The sequence below is a fragment of the Pelobates fuscus genome, chromosome 4, assembly GCF_036172605.1.
Source record: "Pelobates fuscus isolate aPelFus1 chromosome 4, aPelFus1.pri, whole genome shotgun sequence".
NCBI lineage: Eukaryota > Metazoa > Chordata > Amphibia > Anura > Pelobatidae > Pelobates > Pelobates fuscus.
The window spans coordinates 62,434,947-62,455,864 of NC_086320.1; the positions used below are offsets into that span (position 1 = coordinate 62,434,947).

General features: G+C 39.3%; 2 protein-coding genes across 2 annotated transcripts in view; one reads left to right on the plus strand and one right to left on the minus strand.

The window, feature by feature from the left end:
- Positions 1-16,769, minus strand: part of NDUFAF6 (NADH:ubiquinone oxidoreductase complex assembly factor 6) — a 41,736-nt gene extending 24,967 nt beyond the window's left edge. The window contains exons 1-5 of the mRNA XM_063450316.1: positions 16,612-16,769; positions 13,926-14,025; positions 13,083-13,205; positions 8,453-8,509; positions 4,661-4,763 (exon numbers count right to left, since the gene is read on the minus strand). Of these exons, the coding sequence (XP_063306386.1) occupies positions 4,661-4,763; positions 8,453-8,509; positions 13,083-13,205; positions 13,926-14,025; positions 16,612-16,712 (484 nt within the window). The 5' untranslated portion in view covers positions 16,713-16,769. The remainder of the gene's footprint in view (positions 1-4,660; positions 4,764-8,452; positions 8,510-13,082; positions 13,206-13,925; positions 14,026-16,611) is intronic.
- Positions 16,770-16,809: 40 nt separating this feature from the next.
- The window catches only part of INTS8 (integrator complex subunit 8), a 60,925-nt gene continuing 56,816 nt past the window's right edge, over positions 16,810-20,918 (plus strand). The window contains exons 1-2 of the mRNA XM_063451226.1: positions 16,810-16,889; positions 18,030-18,218. Of these exons, the coding sequence (XP_063307296.1) occupies positions 18,044-18,218 (175 nt within the window). The 5' untranslated portion in view covers positions 16,810-16,889; positions 18,030-18,043. The remainder of the gene's footprint in view (positions 16,890-18,029; positions 18,219-20,918) is intronic.

The following is a 20,918-nucleotide window of genomic DNA, read 5'->3' on the forward strand; positions in this document are numbered from 1 at the left end:
TTCGCCCTCAGATGGCTCATTAAATTTTATATTATATAGGCTTTTATAATAGTCTTCAAATGCTTTAGCTATATGAGTTGGAGAAAGCATTTTTTACTTCCAACTGTTATATAGTTTATAGATTGAAGTTTATTTTTATTTTTTAATTTATTTGAAAGACTTTTCCCTATTTTATTATTTCCATAATACCATCTCTGTTTTAAAGTTAACATAGCTTTGTTAATCTTTTCTTGAGTTCTTACTAATATTTTTCCCCTGATCTCTTTAATATCCTCCAAAATTCTATATTCTGTGGTGAGTTTATGTAAGCGTTCTTGTTTTGCCAGCTCAATATAAAGCTCATTAAGCTCTTTTCCTTTCTTTTTTTTTATAATGGCGCCCATTTTTATAAGGCATCCTCTCATATATGATTTAAAAGTACACCATAGCATGGCGTTGGAGACATCCCCTGTATCGTTGGTTTCAAAAAATTCTCTAGTCTGAGTGCGCAGTTCTTCTACATTGGTTTCTGGTTTTAGTAGATTTTCATTTAGTCTCCATTTATCTCTACATTTATATTCCGCATTATTTTTTATGACTAAACTTACAGGTGCATGGTCGGACCATGTTATAGGTCCGATTGTCACCTTCTTAACTCGCTCCAAACTTTCAGATTTTACCAAAAAGTAATCGATTCTAGTATATGTCTGATGAACATTTGAAAAAAAACGTATAATCTCTCGCTTCTGGGTTAGACATTCTCCAGACATCATATAAACAGTTTTTTGCCAAAATAGTCTGCATCATTGATAAACCTGTTCTTTGCTTGCCGTCTGTGTGAACGGGCTTGGTTCTATTCCTATCTATTTTATTATCTATGGTGCAGTTAAAATCCCCACCGATGATTAGGCTGCCAGACGATACGCAGTCAATCTTTTGCATCAGATTTCCCAAAAATCTGTATGGAGATTGGTTTGGAGCATAAACATTTACTAAAGTGTACAAAATATCGTTAATTCGAACTATCACTATAAGAAACCTACCACCAGGGTCAGTCTCCTCATAGATCAGCTCATATTTCAAGCTACCTGAAAAAAAGATTGCCACCCCTCTTTTCTTATTCTTTCCTGCCAAATTAGATCTATGGACCACTGGGTATTTTTTTGTAGTTCCATAGTTTAGGCGTAGAGTTAGACCAGTGTGTTTCTTGAACAAAACCAATATCTGTTTTGCTATCAGTCAGTAATTTATACAAATAGCCTCTTTTCTGACCTGAATTTAAGCCCCTTGCGTTGATAGATAGTATGTTTAATGACATACTACCGCAGCTCTCCCCACACCCACATCCCCTCTAGCCTCCCCTCAGATATCATCCAACACTCAAATCCACTCATACCTTCGCCAGTCGGCCCTGTATATTTGGACCTCCTGGTGAAACTCCAACTTTCTCTTACCACATTCAATCCATAATATGAAGTTCTGTGTACAGTCTTCATATTTAACCCTGCTGCCGTCGCAGGACCCTGGACCAGGATAGTAGGCATTTTATTCTTTATTAGACTCCCTCTATCCTTCATATTGTTCTGCCCTTCTTTTCCCTTTTTCTTTCAAATCCTATTTCTAGAGACGCAACGATATTCTTTCCCTTTATCCAACCACACGATCTATCTGCTGGGTCCCCCTTCTACTAACTTTTATTTTAACTAGGGCAACTCGTCTATCCTCATATTTTTATCTTCAAATGCTCCCTTTCCCTAGCCCTTGGTTATAGTCTCCCTTCTCCTCCCTTACTACCGCCATTGTGTAATATTCATACTAAATTTATATAAGCTTATGATTATTGTGAGACTCACTTCGTTCATTTCATTCACATAAATTAAATAGTGTATCAATAAGTGTACATTATGCTTTGAGCTCATTTTCCCTATGCCTTGCTCTATATGTGAATCTATGATTATTTTCATTATATTCGTGTGTGGGTAGCGCTTATAGCATTCCCAAAACCGTTTAACACCTTTTCTACCCATATCAAAAATCTTATAAATTATTTTCTAAATTTCTATGTGTTATAAAGCCTCTTTTTCGTTCAATTCATACTGCTGAGTTAAGTTGTGTGTCTTTATATTAATTCTAGCTTTAAATCTGTGAATGCCCCTCTATAAATTTTACCATTTCTGTATGTGAGAAAAAAAAAAAAAAAAGGATCAATTTGAGACTAAGGGATAAGTTTCCAGCTTGTCATCGTCTGTTTTAGTGCCAAGTTATCTCTGAAGATATATGATTTATCTCTAAAGAAGACCATAATTGCCGTCGGGAACAGCCACTTGTATCTAATCTCCTTATTCCTGAGAATGACCGTTTCTTCGGCGAAAGTTCTTCTTGCTTGTCTTGTCTTTTGAGATAAGTCCTGATAGACTTTTAAGTGTCCCCACTCTTCCGTATCTGGGATCCCGTTCCTTATCTTCTGCATTATTTGGTTTTTCATCCAAAAACTGGAGAAACAAATCATAACATCTCTTGGGTAGGATTTGTCGGTTCCATTTGGTCTTGCCAATCTGTGGAATCTTTCAAATGTCTCAGGGCCCAACGTCTGTCTGGATAGTATTTTTGAAAAGAAGCTGTTCAAATACAAATATAAATCTTCTTGTAAAATTGATTCCGGTATACCTCTGACTCTTACATTGTTTCTCCTGGAGCGGTCCTCTAAGTCAGTCAGCTTAATCTCAGTGTCCTGCAGTCTCTTCTCTAGCTGTATATTAGATGTTTTAATTTGTTCGTATTCCTCTTGGACTTTTTGTAGTATAATTGCCTGGTTTGTGAATTTCTCTGAGAGAGTAGCAATTTCTGATCTGATATCTTTAGAATTATTTTCAATATCCATTTGGATCTTTTTATGTAAAATTGTCCAACATTTGAGTTAACAGTTGTTGTGTCAATCCCTGTGAGTTTTTTGACAGGTGTGGTAGGTCATCCTCTGATATATTTGATATTTGATGTGCAGAGAGCTGAGCATTTTCTAATGGCAGAGACTTTCGTTGCCTCTCTAGTTCTGTACTAGCCACTTTGGGTGAATAAAATGTGCCTATTGTTGCCTTCTTTTTCTCCATATTTTGGACTCTTTTTTAGGAGCCATATGAAGTGCTAAAGCTTCTAATTTAAACTTTATACTCCACTAAAGTTAGCTATTGAATATTTCTTTTGTCACTTTTAGCAAATATCTCCTTTCCTCTTTACTGATACACCAGATAATGTCCCTTTAATTTAACTCTTATTTGTCAAATGTGGAGTAGAGATCAGTGGAAAATAAATAGTTAAATATATTTTTACTCACAAAAATTGTTTTATACTTTCTTTTCTTTGTCACATTTAACGCCAAAATTTTCTTTCCTCTTCACTGCAACACCAGATGACTGTCCCTTTAAGTTAGCTCTTATTTGTCAGATGTAGAGTAGAGATTTAGTGGCAAATAGGTGGACAAGTATATTTTTACTCACAGAATTTATTTTATACACTCTGGGACCATTTTCCTTTCCTCTTAAACTCTGCCAAAATCAATCTTCTATTTACAAACTCAAATACCTTCAGACTGTAGATGTATACTTATCGCACTCAGCGTCTTCTCTTCCTCCGTGTGTCAGCAGCACCCAGTAACTATCCCATTGAGTTAACTTTTAATCATCAGATAGGAGTGGAAATCAGTGGCAGGTGAATGCCTCAGTGTATCAGCTTTGTAGCTTTGTATCAGCTTAGTAGATTTGTAGCGGTTTGCTCGTGGAAATTAGTGGCAGATGGACGCCTCAGTGTATCAGCTTTATAACGTTATAACTTTGTAACAGCTTTATGTCCGCTGCTCATCATACTTGTGGAAATCCATGGCAATCAATGGCATGTGAGCTCTCAGTGTGCCGGCTTTGTAACTCGGCAGCTTTGTAATCGCTTATCAAGTACCTGAAGCAGCTTTGTAGCTTTATAGCAGCTGCTCCACTGCTCAGCCGCTTATCGTACTCGTGCCTCGCTGCTTTTCAGAGTCTCAGCGCCGTTCCACCCGGCGTCCTCACTGCCTCGATAGCTTCGCTTGCTGCATTGCCCCGCTTCCTGGTCCGTGGAGACGCGGTCCTGCGACTTACGTGCGCACCAACGTCACGTACCGCCCGCCCATTCCCCCCAGGTTTTTTAATGTTTAAATAAATGTTTGTCAAAAAATCTTCAGCAATATTAGCCTTACAATTCAATGCAGCACAATTCACGGTTTACTGAATAAACCCCTAGGTATTTCGGTACACAGACTATACAACCCTCCTCTGCTTTTTTTGATTAGGGGGATAGATCTTTAAAAGGGCATGGTCTGGGGAAGAAGGAAGTGAAACTAGGTAGGCAATTGTTGGGGTCAGCTTAAAGAGAACCTTAGGGAACAACATATGGATTCTACAGAGTTCCAATAAAGAAATTAAGAAAATGACAGTTACTCTTTAAGGGGGTTACAGATGTCATCACTTTAGGATATTTAACCAAATATCTTCTGTCCGGTGCTGTCACCTTGATATGTTGCAGGACGTGGGTTTTAAATTACCGTAGCACACATAAACAGACTGTGATGACAGCAAAGTGTAATATTTGGTCATTAAGGAGTTAACTAAACAAATACAGCTCTGTGCTTTACACAGAGGATACATTTACCTACCAAGCGTTTCCAAGATAAGGTACAGTAGGGAACTCTGTGTGTTCTCTGCATACGTTTCTAAATCTTTCAGGCTTCCGTAAGCCCTATCATTCAGATTATTTTCCTAGCACAAACAAAAAAAATGTTTTTATTGTTTACTTGGTATGAAACATACATGACAGGAAATGGAAAGTATCAATGAAAATACAAGCAGCATAAACAGCAAACCATCTGAACATTTGGTAACCATCAATTAAGCTCTACTGATCCAATAGGGAAACGTTTGCTGTTTGGGATCTTCCATTTGCCCTGCAAAGCATTGCTCCAATCAACACATAGCTAATTCTAAGAGAGCAAAGTATGAGGGGGCAATGGTATACAGGGAGTGCAGAATTATTAGGCAAGTTGTATTTTTGAGGATTAATTTTATTATTGAACAACAACCATGTTCTCAATGAACCCAAAAAACTCATTAATATCAAAGCTGAATATTTTTGGAAGTAGTTTTTAGTTTTAGCTATTTTAGGGGGATATCTGTGTGTGCAGGTGACTATTACTGTGCATAATTATTAGGCAACTTAACAAAAAACAAATATATACCCATTTCAATTATTTATTTTTACCAGTGAAACCAATATAACATCTCAACATTCACAAATATACATTTCTGACATTCAAAAACAAAACAAAAACAAATCAGTGACCAATATAGCCACCTTTCTTTGCAAGGACACTCAAAAGCCTGCCATCCATGGATTCTGTCAGTGTTTTGATCTGTTCACCATCAACATTGCGTGCAGAAGCAACCACAGCCTCCCAGACACTGTTCAGAGAGGTGTACTGTTTTCCCTCCTTGTAAATCTCACATTTGATGATGGACCACAGGTTCTCAATGGGGTTCAGATCAGGTGAACAAGGAGGCCATGTCATTAGATTTTCTTCTTTTATACCCTTTCTTGCCAGCCACGCTGTGGAGTACTTGGACGCGTGTGATGGAGCATTGTCCTGCATGAAAATCATGTTTTTCTTGAAGAATGCAGACTTCTTCCTGTACCACTGCTTGAAGAAGGTGTCTTCCAGAAACTGGCAGTAGGACTGGGAGTTGAGCTTGACTCCATCCTCAACCCGAAAAGGCCCCACAAGCTCATCTTTGATGATACCAGCCCAAACCAGTACTCCACCTCCACCTTGCTGGCGTCTGAGTCGGACTGGAGCTCTCTGCCCTTTACCAATCCAGCCACGGGCCCATCCATCTGGCCCATCAAGACTCTCATTTCATCAGTCCATAAAACCTTAGAAAAATCAGTCTTGAGATATTTCTTGGCCCAGTCTTGACGTTTCAGCTTGTGTGTCTTGTTCAGTGGTGGTCGTCTTTCAGCCTTTCTTACCTTGGCCATGTCTCTGAGTATTGCACACCTTGTGCTTTTGGGCACTCCAGTGATGTTGCAGCTCTGAAATATGGCCAAACTGGTGGCATGTGGCATCTTGGCAGCTGCACGCTTGACTTTTCTCAGTTCATGGGCAGTTATTTTGCGCCTTGGTTTTTCCACACGCTTCTTGCGACCCTGTTGACTATTTTGAATGAAACGCTTGATTGTTCGATGATCACGCTTCAGAAGCTTTGCAATTTTAAGAGAGCTGCATCCCTCTGCAAGATATCTCACTATTTTTGACTTTTCTGAGCCTGTCAAGTCCTTCTTTTGACCCATTTTGCCAAAGGAAAGGAAGTTGCCTAATAATTATGCACAGCTGATATAGGGTGTTGATGTCATTAGACCACACCCCTTCTCATTACAGAGATGCACATCACCTAATATGCTTAATTGGTAGTAGGATTTCGAGCCTATACAGCTTGGAGTAAGACAACATGCATAAAGAGGATGATGTGGTCAAAATACTCATTTGCCTAATAATTCTACACTCCCTGTAGTGTGAAGAGACAAACAAGAAAAGAAGACTGAAATCTAGGGATTGGTAACATGAAATGAGACAAAAGAGAAATATCTGGGTCACAAGTGCCAATAGAGAAGAGAGAAAACAGACCAGAAAAACAAAACAAATACAATGTAAACAGTTACAAAGGCTGTTATACTAAATAGGGAGTTCTGTTGAGAGATAATTTAGTTTTGCATACAAACAGGCCATACATTCCCTAAGTTGTGAATTGTCCAAATAAAGAGAACAATAGATAAGCTATTTAAACTTTGTTTCAGTGTTGTTGTAAAATATACAATGCTCTGATGAACTCCTGTATAACCATGATAATCTATGAGGACACATACTTCATCAGCACAAATTTGGAGTGATTTGCAGCATAGTGGCCAGCAGGTGGCACTATTATCACATTAACAGTGGCACTGGAGTTAAACCATTTTTTTTTTTTAAAACATAACATAATATAATCATTCTTGCACAAGGCTCAAATGAAAGATTTGACTACTTAATAATACACAACTGAAAATGGGGATAATTATAAATAACAGGCAGAAAGGTTCAAACCTTATCAGTATATTTTAAGTAGGGCATTACAAAGTGGATCTTTTCAACGTAGGTGAAAAAAGAAGAAAATAAAAAAGGAGGCATATATATTTTGTGCCCAAAGGTGTCCAACTCTATGTCATGCGGACATAAAATGTACTTACTCTATCAAAATGTAGCAAATAATTAAACTGGAAGTGTGTACTCTGCAAACAATTTGGGCTAAAAATACATTTACAAACAAAAAATTAAATTAAAATTGAATACTATACTATAATCCAAGTATCAAAATATAAGAAGAAAAAAAAAATGACTACAGACATTTGAAGGGATACTGTAGCCACCAACACCAAGCCCTGTCATTCAGAGAGCTGTGTATTATTTTGCAGGCTCTCAATACACTTCGCATTATCCACAAAAGTGAGTGAATGCAAGTCCCAAGAGGGAAATGTCACTGAAATTTTGTTCTGAACCTGTACAGGCTCCAAGAAACACCAGTCAAAAGAAAGATTGTGTTCTATTTGGACTTGGAAGTATTCACTCACAGGAAGCATGCATTGTGTGCTGTAGTCCAGGAAGCATAATTCCTAACTCTCTTTCTGACAAGGCACGCAAACCAAACAATGAGGTCCACTTTAACCCCTTAAGGACCAAACTTCTGGAATAAAAGGGAATCATGACGTGTCAGACACGTCATGTGTCCTTAAGGGGTTAAAGCCCTTTATTGCCATAATGAAAAATAACAATGCATCATAAGACTGCAGGGACAGTATCCCAATAGCTTAACCAATTTAAGCGGCAAAATTGGTTATGGTGTCTACAGAGTATCTTAAGAGAGCTACTCCAAGCTCCATGACCATTTCAGTGATCTGAAATGGTCATGGTTCCTGGACTATGTGTAGTTTTGCTATGAAATGTTGCACATACAGAGATTAACCACTTTGCAGCCGAAGGTTAAACTGCACATCTGCGGCAGAGTCATTGGGTGTTATCAGCCAATGCTGGATCTAGAATACCGGGTTGGCTAATGTCAATTCTATGCATATTTCCATGCACATATTTCAGTTATTGACTGAGAGCAGTCAGCTGACACTCAGCCAAACAACGACAACAGTATAGGTGTCTGGCTTTCGCAGCTCTGCAGAAGCCAGATGTACATCACTAAGGCAGCAGGAAGCTGCGGAGCCCGGCAAGTGCCGAGGTAAGAGGGTAAACTATTCTTAAAATGGTATTCCCCCTTACCAAGGAATGGGGTCAGCAGGCTTTAGCGGTTATGGTGGTTGGAATAATCCTTTAAAGTAATAAATTGGAGAAGAAACAACGATGCATACTCACTCTTTCATCTACAATCCTGGTTAGCCATCTCTTCGTCAGCTTGTGCTTCTGGACAGCCTTAAAAAAAAAAATAAGAAAAAAAACACAATCAAGAGTAAAAGGTTATCTCAGAAACAGTAAGGCGCATAAAACATTAGGGTTTATTCAATAAATGGTGAAGAGTAGTGATTGGAAAAATGAACAGAAAAATTATTAGCTGCACTGGTAAAACTCTCAATTTTAACGGTCTTCCTAACTCTATTTTGGCATAAAATGTTGTCATTTGGATTCCAAGTTGTACACACATCGTATTCAACAGTTTAGAGGTAGTTTTTATTTCTGCCACAAATTATGGTAATTGGATTTTTTCCCAGTCCCAGACAGACAGACATTCAGACACACGACTGTGGCTACAAACGTCTGTGTGTGATCACTAGTTTAAAAAAGGAAAAAAAGAATGTTCAGCTATATGAACCAAAAACATGATCATAGCTCTTCCATCATGGTGAACCCTAGTGTCCATGTTTGTGAGATAGGTGCATTGTTTCCAGACTAGCGGCTTTACATACTAAGCTATATTTAAGAGCTGAATTAACCATTGGGGATATTTGTATGCAGAAATGGCTGAAGTCACGTGGTGCGGCAAAAGCAAGGTAGATGGGAAGGACGGTGTATTGTAAAAAAAAAAAAAATAATAATTTCTTTATCATGCCATGTGTTTTCTTCCAAAATATTATTGTAAGTAGGTGTTACAACCAAAGGTGAATAAATGTCCCAGGCTCAGCACAGGATATCATTAATCAGGTCTATGGGCTGGGCAGTAAGTGGCGTTTTTTTCCTTTCTTACCAGAAGCCTATAATTATATATAAACCACTTCCTGTACTTTACTTGCCAGGTAGCAGTGGTGAGTCAGGTCACAAACCTTGTGCCAGTGTGGTGCATTGCCATTTCTCATTCTGCAATAAATGTCAGGGCTGGGAGTCCACACTGTTGAAGAGTAGAAAACAGAAATGAGATCTGATGCTCCAACAGTTCTTGATCTTTGCATTGCAGGCTATGTAAAGTTCGGTCTCTATGTACAGTAAATATGTTTTTTGGGGTATATAGGCAGTACCGAAACTTCATCATAAAGATCAGTTTATATGTTCCTGAGCTTGTGTTGAGGGCATAACCCAGCCCATCAACAATATGTATCTCACTTAAGGGAAGAACCTGGGGGAGAAGAGGGGGAATATCAATATATCTCCAATGGAGCTGGGGTTCTAGACCCAGTGAGAAGGAATTTAGGTCTTCTATAATAGGCCCACTCAATGGAATACCTCTGGGATATTTTCAGAACATTTTTAAAGCGATTTTTCAATTCATCTCGGACACTATTGTGCGATTTGATTATGAATGTTATAGAAAGGAATGTTAGAAACAAACACACTTGGGAACTGGCTAGTAGCCTTATTACCCAAATAGTTACAGGAGGAACCAAGTGACCCATCTTCTCTGCCCATTTTCAGACTGTTCTACACATCCCAAGCATTATAAAGTAGACACCAGATTGTACATTCACATTATCATTGGTCATGTAAAAACATTCTGAGAGTGAAAAGCCCCAATAAACCTTGTGAACTGCCATCTTTCCCCATATTTGCAACAATATCTTCATAATGACATAATAATAATAAATAACATGATAATAATGAGAAACCTTTATGTGGACAACAGTTCAGTTTTACATGATTCCAAAAGACCTCGCATACTGGGGTGAGGTGTACAGCAAGAAGAAACATACACTTGCATCCACTGTACTTCCAGGTGTGGTCATCTTTCCATAATACTGCAGCTGTGCCACTGTGAATATATTTCCCATAATGCCATGCATCACACTTACAGATGTGTTTTATTTTTACTAAAATATCTAAATAAAATGCAAATTAACAGCACAGACTATAACTTCCAAAGTGGCCGTTTCTCTTCAAGCAGTGTATATGACGATTGGTGAATGCTGTGTTCGCTATCACACCCCTCATTGCCAATATCGTAGTTGGCAGACACAGATGTCTGTATCAGATCATGGAAAGTTTTCCTGTACTGTGAATGTGTCTGTTACATGATGCTACAGTGAGGGGAAAAAAAGTTTTGATCCCCTGCTGATTTTGAACATTTGCCCACTGACAAAGAAATGCTCAGTCTAATTTTAATGGTATGTGTATTTTAACAGTGAGAGAGACAGAATAACAAAAAAAAAAACATCCAGAAAAACGCATATCATAGCATGTATAGCTTGGAGGAAAGACAAGACAGGGGGGATAGGATAGAAACATTTAAATACATAAAAGGGAATCAACACAGTAAAGGAGGAGACTATATTTAAAAGAAGAAAAACTACCACAACAAGAGGACATAATCTTAAATTAGAGGGGCAAAGGTTTAAAAATAATATCAGGAAGTATTACTTTACTGAGAGGGTAGTGGATGCATGGAATAGCCTTCCAGCTGAAGTGGTAGAGGTTAACACAGTAAAGGAGTTTAAAGGGACACTCCAGGCACCCAGACCACTTCGGCTCATTGGAGTGGTCTGGGTGCCAACTCCCACTACCCTTAACCCTGCAAGTGTAATTATTGCAGTTTTTTTTAAACTGCAATAATTACCTTGCAGGGTTAAGCCCTCCCCTAGTGGCTGTCTATTAGACAGCCACTAGAGGGACTTCCTGCTTCATAGCACAGGTTTTCTGTGCTAGAGCGTCGCTGGACGTCCTCACGCTGTGTGAGGACCTCCAGCGTCGCTCTATTCCCCATAGGGAAGCATTGAAATTCATTTTCAATGCTTTCCTATGGGGTGCGCTAATGCGCATGCGCGGCATTGCCGCGCATGCGCATTAGGTCTCCTCGGCCGGCGGGCGAGATCAGTCTCGCCCACCGGCCGACGTAAGTAGAAGGAGGAGCGGCGGGGGAGGAGGAAGCAGCGACGTGGGACCTGTCGCTGCCCCTGGTAAGTCACTGAAGGGGTTTTCACCCCTTCAGCAACTGGGGATTGGGGGGTGGGAGGGAGAGGGACCCTCCAGTGCCAGGAAAACGGATTGTTTTCCTGGCACTGGAGATTCCCTTTAAGCATGCGTGGGATAGGCATAAGGCTATCCTAACTATAAGATAAGGCAAGGGACTAATGAAAGTATTTAGAAAATTGGGCAGACTAGATGGGCTGAATGGCTCTTATCTGCCGTCACATTCTATGTTTCAATGTAATTGGCCACCAGGTTTGCACACATCTCAGAAGGGATTTTGTCCCACTCCTCTTTGCAGATCCTCTCCATGTCATTATGGATTTGAGGCTGACGTTTAGCAACTCGAACCTTCAGCTCCCACCACAGATTTTCTATGTAATTAAGGTCTGGAGACTGGCTAGGCCACTCCAGGACCTTAATGTGCTTCTTCTTGAGCCACTACTTTGTTGCCTTGGCTATGTGTTTTGGGTCATTGTCATGCTGGAATACCCATCCATGACCCATTTTCAATGCCCTGGCTGAAGGAAGGTTCTGAGGTTCTCACCCAAGATTTGACGGTATAGGTCCATCGTCCCTTTGATGCGTTGTCCTGTCCCCTTAGCAGAAAACCACCCCCAAAGCATAAAGTTTCCACCTCCATGTTTGATGGTGGGGATGGTGTTCTTGGGGTCATGGGCAGCATTCCTCCTCCTCCAAACACGGTGAGTTGAGTTGATGCCAAAGAGCTCAATTTTGGTCTCATCTGACCACAACACTTTCACCCAGTCTGAATCAGTCAGATGTTCATTGGCAAACTTCAGACGAGCCTGTTCATGTGCTTTCTTGAGTCCTTCCCGGTGTAGTATGTTACCAATTGTTTTCTTGGTGGTTATGGTCCCAGCTGCCTTGAGATCATTAACAAGATCCTCCGTGTAGTTCTGGGCTGATTCCTCACCATTCTCATGATCATTGAAACTCCACAAGGTGAGATCTTGAATTGAGCACCAGACCGAGGGAACCTGACTGTTTTTTTGTGTTTCTTCCATTTGCAAATAAATCGCACCAACTGTTGTGACCTCACCAAGCTGCTTGTCGATAGTCTTGTAACTCATTCCAACCTTGTCCCCGACATCCTTGGACAGTTCTTTGGTCTTGGCCATGGTGGAGAGTTTGGAATCTGATAAATTGCTTCTGCGGACATGTGTCTTCTGTGGACATGTGTCTTTTATACAGGTAACGAGCTGAGATTAGGAGCACTCTCTTTAAGAGAGTGCTTCTAATCTCAGTTTGTTAACTAAATAAAAGAGACCTGGGAGCCAGGAGCCCTGATTGATAGGGGATCAAATACTTACTTCACTCATTGACATGCAAATCAATGTATAGCTTTTTTCGCATGCGTTTTTCTGGATATTTTTTTTTTTTTGTTATTCTGTCTCTGTGTTAAAATACACCTACCATTAAAATTATAGACTGATCATTTCTTTGTTAGTGGGCAAACGTTCAAAATCAGCAGGGGATCAAATATTTTTTTCCCCTCACTGTACATAACCTTAGACCCTACATACAGGTGCTGGTGAATGCTGATTTTAAGTCAACAACTTATTTTACAAATAGCTTTCAGTTACTTTGAAAGAACAGATAGAATGCTTAATACATACAATTAAAATAAACTCACCTTTGACAGTTCTAGTGCAACAGGGTGATGAGGGGCGTTTCCACTGTATATTTCTTGGACAGCATCCCTCCAAAACTGCATCCTCATCAAACCGAGGTTTCTCTGAGACACAGAGTCTTTCACCTACAGAAGGAAACAGTTCAGTCAGATTTTAAGCCAGGGGCTATTATATTCCAAACCACAAGGCATGCATTATATCAGGAAGCAAGTGAATGACAAGGCTATGTATTCACCATAGCAGCATTACATTATTTTACGGTGTTAAGGGGCGCCAGTTACCCAGGCACCAAAACAACCTTAGTTTAAAGAAGCAGTATAGGTCATGTCCCTGCAGTCTCGCTACTGAATTATCTAATGAAAGAGTTAAAACACTTTTGTTCATGTAGCCATAGCCACGCATCTCCTATATGTGACTTGCATAGTCTGCATCAACAAAAAGAGTTTCATTTCAATAGATCTTACATCACAGTAAAGGTTATTTTTTTCCAAACTGATAACTGAACTTAAATCCTATGTGGGATTATCTAGCAGGCTATTAATAAAATAGTAGATAAGGAATTCTAAAATAAACATACTTTGCAAAAAATAAAATAGACTGGTTTAAAGAAGTGTGTGGGAGGCTTTGAGTCTCAGCAAGGGGTGCCATGAATATAAAATCTGCCCAACACATAATGCAGCCATAATATTTAAAGATATTCATACATAGATTTGAATATATGGTGACACATGAGCAACAAAATTCCCTGCATCTGCAATGTGTCCATAGACAATGGAACAGAAAACCTTAGAAGTTTTGCAATTTATATTCAACACAGTACTTTTTGAGGTCAACAGAATACACACCTGGGACAATTCCACATTCAATGCCCGCAATGCAAAAGCAGAAGTCTGAGACCCTGGAGGCAGCAGCAGCGTACAAAGGAATCCTTCATAGTCACGTTTCCTACAAAATGTAAACAATTCATTAATTAAATCAATTTGAAATTATTTATAATTTACTGTATTTGTAACACACACAAAAATGTCGGATTGAAATGTAGTGACTGAATTGCACAATAGGAATACTGCAGATTATCGAAATTTCCAACTCATGCTCCTTAACCTCAAGCACTAAAGAAATTGTGGCTTCAAGGGATACTCTGAGCACCAAACGAACTTTAGTTTTATGAAGTAGCTTTTCTGTATACACCATGCCCCTACCGTCTCACTGATAAATTATCTGCCATTTGGGAGTTAACCCCTTCCTGATGTTAGGATATTTTTAAAGTTCCAGCTTGGCCGATGAGCTGCATGCAGCACCGCATACAGCCCTTTAAATCCATTCACAACAGGCAGCTGAGTAATCTTGCTTAGCCACAGTGATTTTAAAACTGCAAAAGGGAAACCCTGACGGTCTACATGCATGTCCCCCCTGCTGATTGTGATCGGTGTTGGGCTTTGCCATGTGCCCAGCACTGATGACGGGGTAATTGGCTGGAAAAGCATGCTTCATTCACTATTACAGGAAAATCTTGTAAAAAATAAATAAATGTAAATGCTTTTTTCCTGTAATACTGAAATAAGCCAGTAGATGGTGGCAACATAACACCTACTGTTTTGACTAGGAAGCCCATCGGCTGATATCTGAGAGTTTCCTCTGGGTTAGGGGATAGTGGTAGGGTAAGGGTTAATGTTGGATTTGGACTAGTGTAGAAGTAAGGGTAGTGTAAGTATAATGTTAGTGTAAGCATAATGTAAGGGGTATGGGAAGTATAGCTTTGTGGGGAAGAGAGTCAATACAGCGTTAAAGGAACACTATAGTCACCTAAATTACTTTAGCTAAATAAAGCCATTTTAGTGTATAGATATAGATCATTCCCCTGCAATTTCACTGCTCAATTCACTGTCATTTAGGAGTTAAATCACTTTGTTTCTGTTTATGCAGCCCTAGCCACACCTCCCCTGGCTATGATTGACAGAGCCTGCATGAAAAAAAAACTGTTTGCACTTTCAAACAGATGTCCTTTACCTTAAATAATTGTATCTCCATCTCTAAATTGAACTTTAATCACATACAGGAGGCTCTTGCAGGGTCTAGCAAGCTATTATCATAGCAGGGGATAAGAAAATCTTAATTTAACAGAACTTGCAATAAAGAAAGCCTAAATAGGGCTCTCTTTACAGGAAGTGTTTATGGAAGGTTGTGCAAGTCACATGCAGGGAGGTGTGACTAGGGTTCATAAACAAAGGGATTGAACTAAATGGCAGAGGATTGAGCAGTGAGGCTGCAGGGGCATGTTCTATACACCAAAACTGCTTCATTAAGCTAAAGTTGGTCAGGTGACTATAGTGTCCCTTTAACTACCAAAAATGTATTTAAATCCTAGACTTATTAGGCATTTAACAAACAGGAGTGACATGTGAATCTATTTTATATATTTTTTTTTTTATTTAGTTGCACTGGAGGTGTAAAAAATATTATGAGCAAAAAGGTGAAAAATTCATTCTCCCCCCCTTTTTGTTTTTAAACTGTATTCACACATAATGTTGTGTTACATATACATTTGGATATTAAAAAAAAAAATCAATATATAAATATGCATAGGGGCACTTAAATTACTTGGACAATTACCTCTGGCCTTATGATATTAAAGCACTTTTGTTTCTGGTTATGCAGCCCTAGCCACATCTCACCTGAGTGTGACTGACACAGCCTGCATGAAAAAAGCCAAAGGTTTAAAGAGACATTCCAGTGCCAGGAAAACAATTAGTTTCCTAGCACTGCAGGTCTCCTCTCCCTCCCACCCCCCATCCCCGGTTGCTGAAGGGGTGAAAACCCCTTCAGTCACTTACCTGAGACCCCAGCCGATGTCCCTTGGCGGTGGTTTCTGCTCGCCGCCGCCGCTCCTCCTCCTCCTCCTTACATCAGCAGGTGGGCGAGACTGATCCCGCCCGCCGGCTGAGGAGACCTAATGCGCATGCGCAGCAATGCTGCGCACGCATATTAGAGCTCTCCATAGGAAAGCATTGAAAATGCTTTCAATGGTTTCCCATGGGGAATTGAGCAACGCTGGAGGTCCTCACACAGTGTAAGGACGTCCAGCGACGCTCTAGCACAGAAAACCTGTTCTATAGACACGGAAGTGCCCTCTAGTGGCTGTCTAGTAGACAGCCTCTAGAGGAGGAGTTAACCCTGCAAGGTAAATTATTGCAGTTTATTAAAAACTGCAATAATTACACTTGCAGGGTTAAGGGTAGTGGGAGTTGGCACCCAGGTCACTCCAATGGGCAGAAGTGGTCTGGGTGCCTACAGTGTCCCTTTAATTTTTAATCAGATGTGACAGGACAGTGTGTTTACTTTATACGTATTTATGTCTTCCCTATTAATTGACGTTTAATCACGTACATGAGAGTCCAGATGTGTATCCCTAACACTATATACAGTGTTCCTTGGGGAAAAAAAAGTCCTTAAAGTGATAGTCACATTTTACATGAAATCAGACACTTAGTTGACTTACAGATTGTATCCAAACCCTGGCTGTGTGCTTACCTGACCAGGTCCAAACAGTAGCCAGCAGCCGAGCCACTATTGCCCCGGGTATTACACCTGCTCAAGACCGCCTGTACCCGCAGCACAGCCCGCCCAGCCATCCCCAATGTCACCAGGACAAGACTGTCAATGGGGGGACACGTGCTGCCGTGCGCGTCACTGCCCCGCGACCTTTGTTTACCTCACGTGACGGCGTGACGGAAATCCTGCGCGACTTACTCCATAAAGAAAACGCTTTTATTTAGACGACCACCCGGTTCCTTTGGTGAAGTGTGACGGTACAGTCTGTTGTCATATTTATTTATTACTTCACTCTGATTTCTGGGTTTCCTGTTTCTACCTATAGAGTGTATCCCTATCTTGGTCAATGTGTGTGTGTACCATGCAATGAATGGGCCACTCAGCTTCCTTATATGGGGGGAGGGGGGGCAGTGTGTTAATTGTATGTTTTTATTGAGCTCCATGACATTCTGTAGCTATGGCAAGGCTTATTTTGTGCTGCTGTATTTCCCTCACCAAAACTGCAGGCAAAGACTAAGAGTCTGCGTGGATATAGAGTGCCAGGTTCATGTAATAAAATAAAGATGAAAAGTTAAATTTCACATCATATTTCTGGATACACCATGTTTTCTTGGTGTATGTTTGTTTATATCTGATCTTTAACATGAGAAAAGTGCAGTTCTGCAGTGTGTACAGTATTCTTATGCTGCAGTGTAAAACTCTGTAATGAATACATTTCCTTTTGGAATAAATCCTCGACTAACTAATACTGTCTAATTACTTCCTACAGTATATGAATTCCACATACTGCAAATAAGCACTTTTCATGATGTGCCCTTGATTTTGACAAAGTGATTTGTATCCAGGATACCCATGGTGTTTCTGAAAAAAGGCTCCAGACAGGAATGTCATTGCATGGTTTTATTAAAAATAAATATTCCTGTTTATGCGAATTATTCAGTGTGGTAATAACTATAGCAATTATGGGTATTTCAACCTCAATGGTGCAATTCATAGAGAATGATAGCCTAAACCATTAGCATTGTGGTGGGGATTCTTATAATGAATACCTTGAATTAGGTACCTGTGACAGGGAGGGGTGCAAAACCAAGGAGTTGGCCTAGACTTTCAAATATATGTGTGTGTCCTCTTGGTTTTATATATATATATATATATATATATATATATATATATATATATATATATATATATTGTTTTTAGATGCATTTACAGAAAATGACAACTGTAACAATGGATGTATTTAGTGAAATTTAGTTTGTTTTAACAGTTTAGCATGAAAAATAAATGCACTTTTAGTTTATTTTTTATTTATTAAACTTAGGTATTTACATTTTTAGTTGTAAATTTTACCTTTACAACAAGCATTGTTTTAACAAGTACCTTGAAATGTTTTCTAGATAAAACCGCTCAAATGAAAAAGAAAAACCAAATCAGTGATAAAGTGGTGGCAAAGAAGATGAGTGCAGAAGCTGCAGACCGGGAGGCAGCCACCTCCAGCCGTCCTTGTACTCCTCCTCAGACTTCATGGTTTGAATTTTTGTTGGAAGAATCCTTATTGGAAAATCATTTGAAGAAATCTGATTCAGGTGATCACATTGCTCTTTGTCGTTTGAAGCAGAGAGCAGTGGGAAGGTGGGGGTGCAATATGCACTAAATTATTATTAAATTATTATTAGGCTAAAATAGTCACACTGGGGCAACTGGGTTTTTTGGCCTGAAGTTTGACATGTGGGTTTCACTTCACTGGTTAGTGAATAAACCCCATACAACTTTGTCTCACTACAGAAAAATAAAATTACACTATGTTGCAGTAATAAGCATACAGGTAGAGAACGGACTGGCACAATGATGTGTAGACAAGGCACCATAAGACACCAGTCTGCCATCTCCAAGACCGCGCTACTGGGAGTATTACTAGTAAATACCAATAATAATACGTTAAATACTATACATATAATAAAGTAAAATAGAAATTAGAAAGTCTTCATAAACACATATAGCCCAAAAGGAAATCTGTTGCAGCTTTAAAGAAGAAATGTCCTAATAGAATTCTTGTGTTCACTGCTTAGTTGATGTGCCTAAAAAGCGCAAAACAGAGAAGGAGGGCTTCTGTGGTGAAGTAAGTTTATTCAAAAATAAGTAACAGAATACAAATATGCTACATTAAAAATAAATAAAAGTATATAAGTAAAAATGCAAATACAAACTATGAGAAATATAAAAAAGGTTAAATCGGTGGGTACTTGAATCACACACAATCCCCCTCCCCCACCCTTGTAGTCAACTCACAAAATAGCAATGTCTGACACAGACAAGAATGCCAAGTGATGCCTAATAACATACAGGTCAGAGCTGGACAAAGAGGATAACCGGGAGTTGGGGAAGTGTTGTATATTCCGCCCACCTAGATAGCGGTAAAGCTCAAAAGGTGTTTGCAGAGCCAATATAATAGTTCCAGCGGTGCGCCAAACAATACTGGGAACTAGTGGGTATAGCAGATCACAGGGGACAAGAAAGTATGGAGAAATCACATATGATGTATTGCAATTAATACATTGTTCGATCTCATATGTTTTTTCTTTGTCTACATGGTTTGACGAGAAATGCTTGTTATTGTCTTTGTTTGGGATCAACCCACATGTGGAACAAGCTTTCCTGTTACATCTGTATATTCCTTTCAGGGGAAGTATGACTGCAAAGGACATGTTTGCTTTTATACGTGGCATACTTGGGGCTACAAGGTTTTTGATGGTTGTATTTCGTTTAAACACCGCTCTTGGTTTGTTTATTTGCTCAATTTGCATACTATTATCACAAGTAATAATCGGCCAGTGTGTTAGAATGATCTTTTTAATTTGTGGCAGCTGTATTGTATGTGGTCACAAATGTTGGTAATGATTCTATACTGTCGTTGTCATATTTTCTATTTTCCCATACTTTTGGGTATATTACATTCTCCCAGTTCATTTGTATTACTTCATCTCTAGTGGAATGGAGATGTTTATAGTCATAGTGTTTGTGTATGAACCGACAAGTAAGGATCTGAAATATCCGTTTAGTTCCTGTGATCTGCTACAGTTTCTTTTGATCCTCCTGTATTGGCTTTTGGGTATGTTCCTAATCCATTTAGGATGGTGTGCACTCCTGGCATCAAGGAATCCATTCCGATCCACCTGTTTCCAATGATTTTTAGTCTGAAGATGAACTTCTTCAACCTGGAAGATATTTAAATCAAGGAAGGTGATGTTCTCTCTACTTGTTTCATGTGTGAAGCTAAGGTGACTGTCATTGGAATTCGCATGAATTACAAAACTTGCCAAATCTACCTCATTTCCATGCCATACCAACAAAATGTCATCAATAAATCGTTTATAAAAAATTACGGTCATTCGGAAGGGATTATTGTTCCAAATGTATCTGCTTTCCCACCACCCCGTAGTGAGGTTCGCCTATGATGGGACAAGCTTTGTGTCCATCGATGTTCCTGTGAGTTGCAGATAAAAATGTTTATCAAATAAAAAGTAATTGTGGGTTAGCACAAAACTGATGCAATCCAAGATGAAACTATGTTGGTTATGGTTCATTTCATTAAACAAACTTAGAAAATACTGGACCGCACCTATACCTATTGGGTGAGGAATATTGGTGTACAAGGATGTTACATCCAAACTAACCAGGATGCAGTCTTTAGTCCAATTAATTTCTGGGATGATTTGCAACAGATGAGTGGTATCTTTGAGATTCGAGTCTAGATGTGTCACCATATGTTGTAAATCGGGATCCACATATGCCAATAGATTGCTGGTAAGAGAAGCAATTCCTGATATGATAGGGCGTCCAGGCGGATTTTGTATATCCTTATGGATTTTAGGCAAATGGTAGAAAATTGCCATAATTGGTTTCTCTTGATAAAGAAAATTAAATTCATCCTGATTTAGGATTCCTTTCGCCCTTGCTTCCATCAGAAGTTGACGGAGTTCCAGTTGATACCTCTGTATAGGATCAGTAGTTAGCTTCATATATGTATTGGTATCCCCAAGCAATCTCATTGCTTCTTGGATATATTGATATTTATCTTGTATCACTATCGCACTACCTTTATCCTCCTCCCTGATTAGTATACTCATGGTATTCTGTAGAGTTTTCAGGACAGTTTTTTCTTTGAATGGGAAATTTGACTTGTGTTTCCTATGTTTCTCACACATATCTTTTATATCTTTCAACACCTGGTCACTGTAGACCCTTATGAACTCTCCTTGTTCAAAGCTAGGATAGAAGGAGGATAT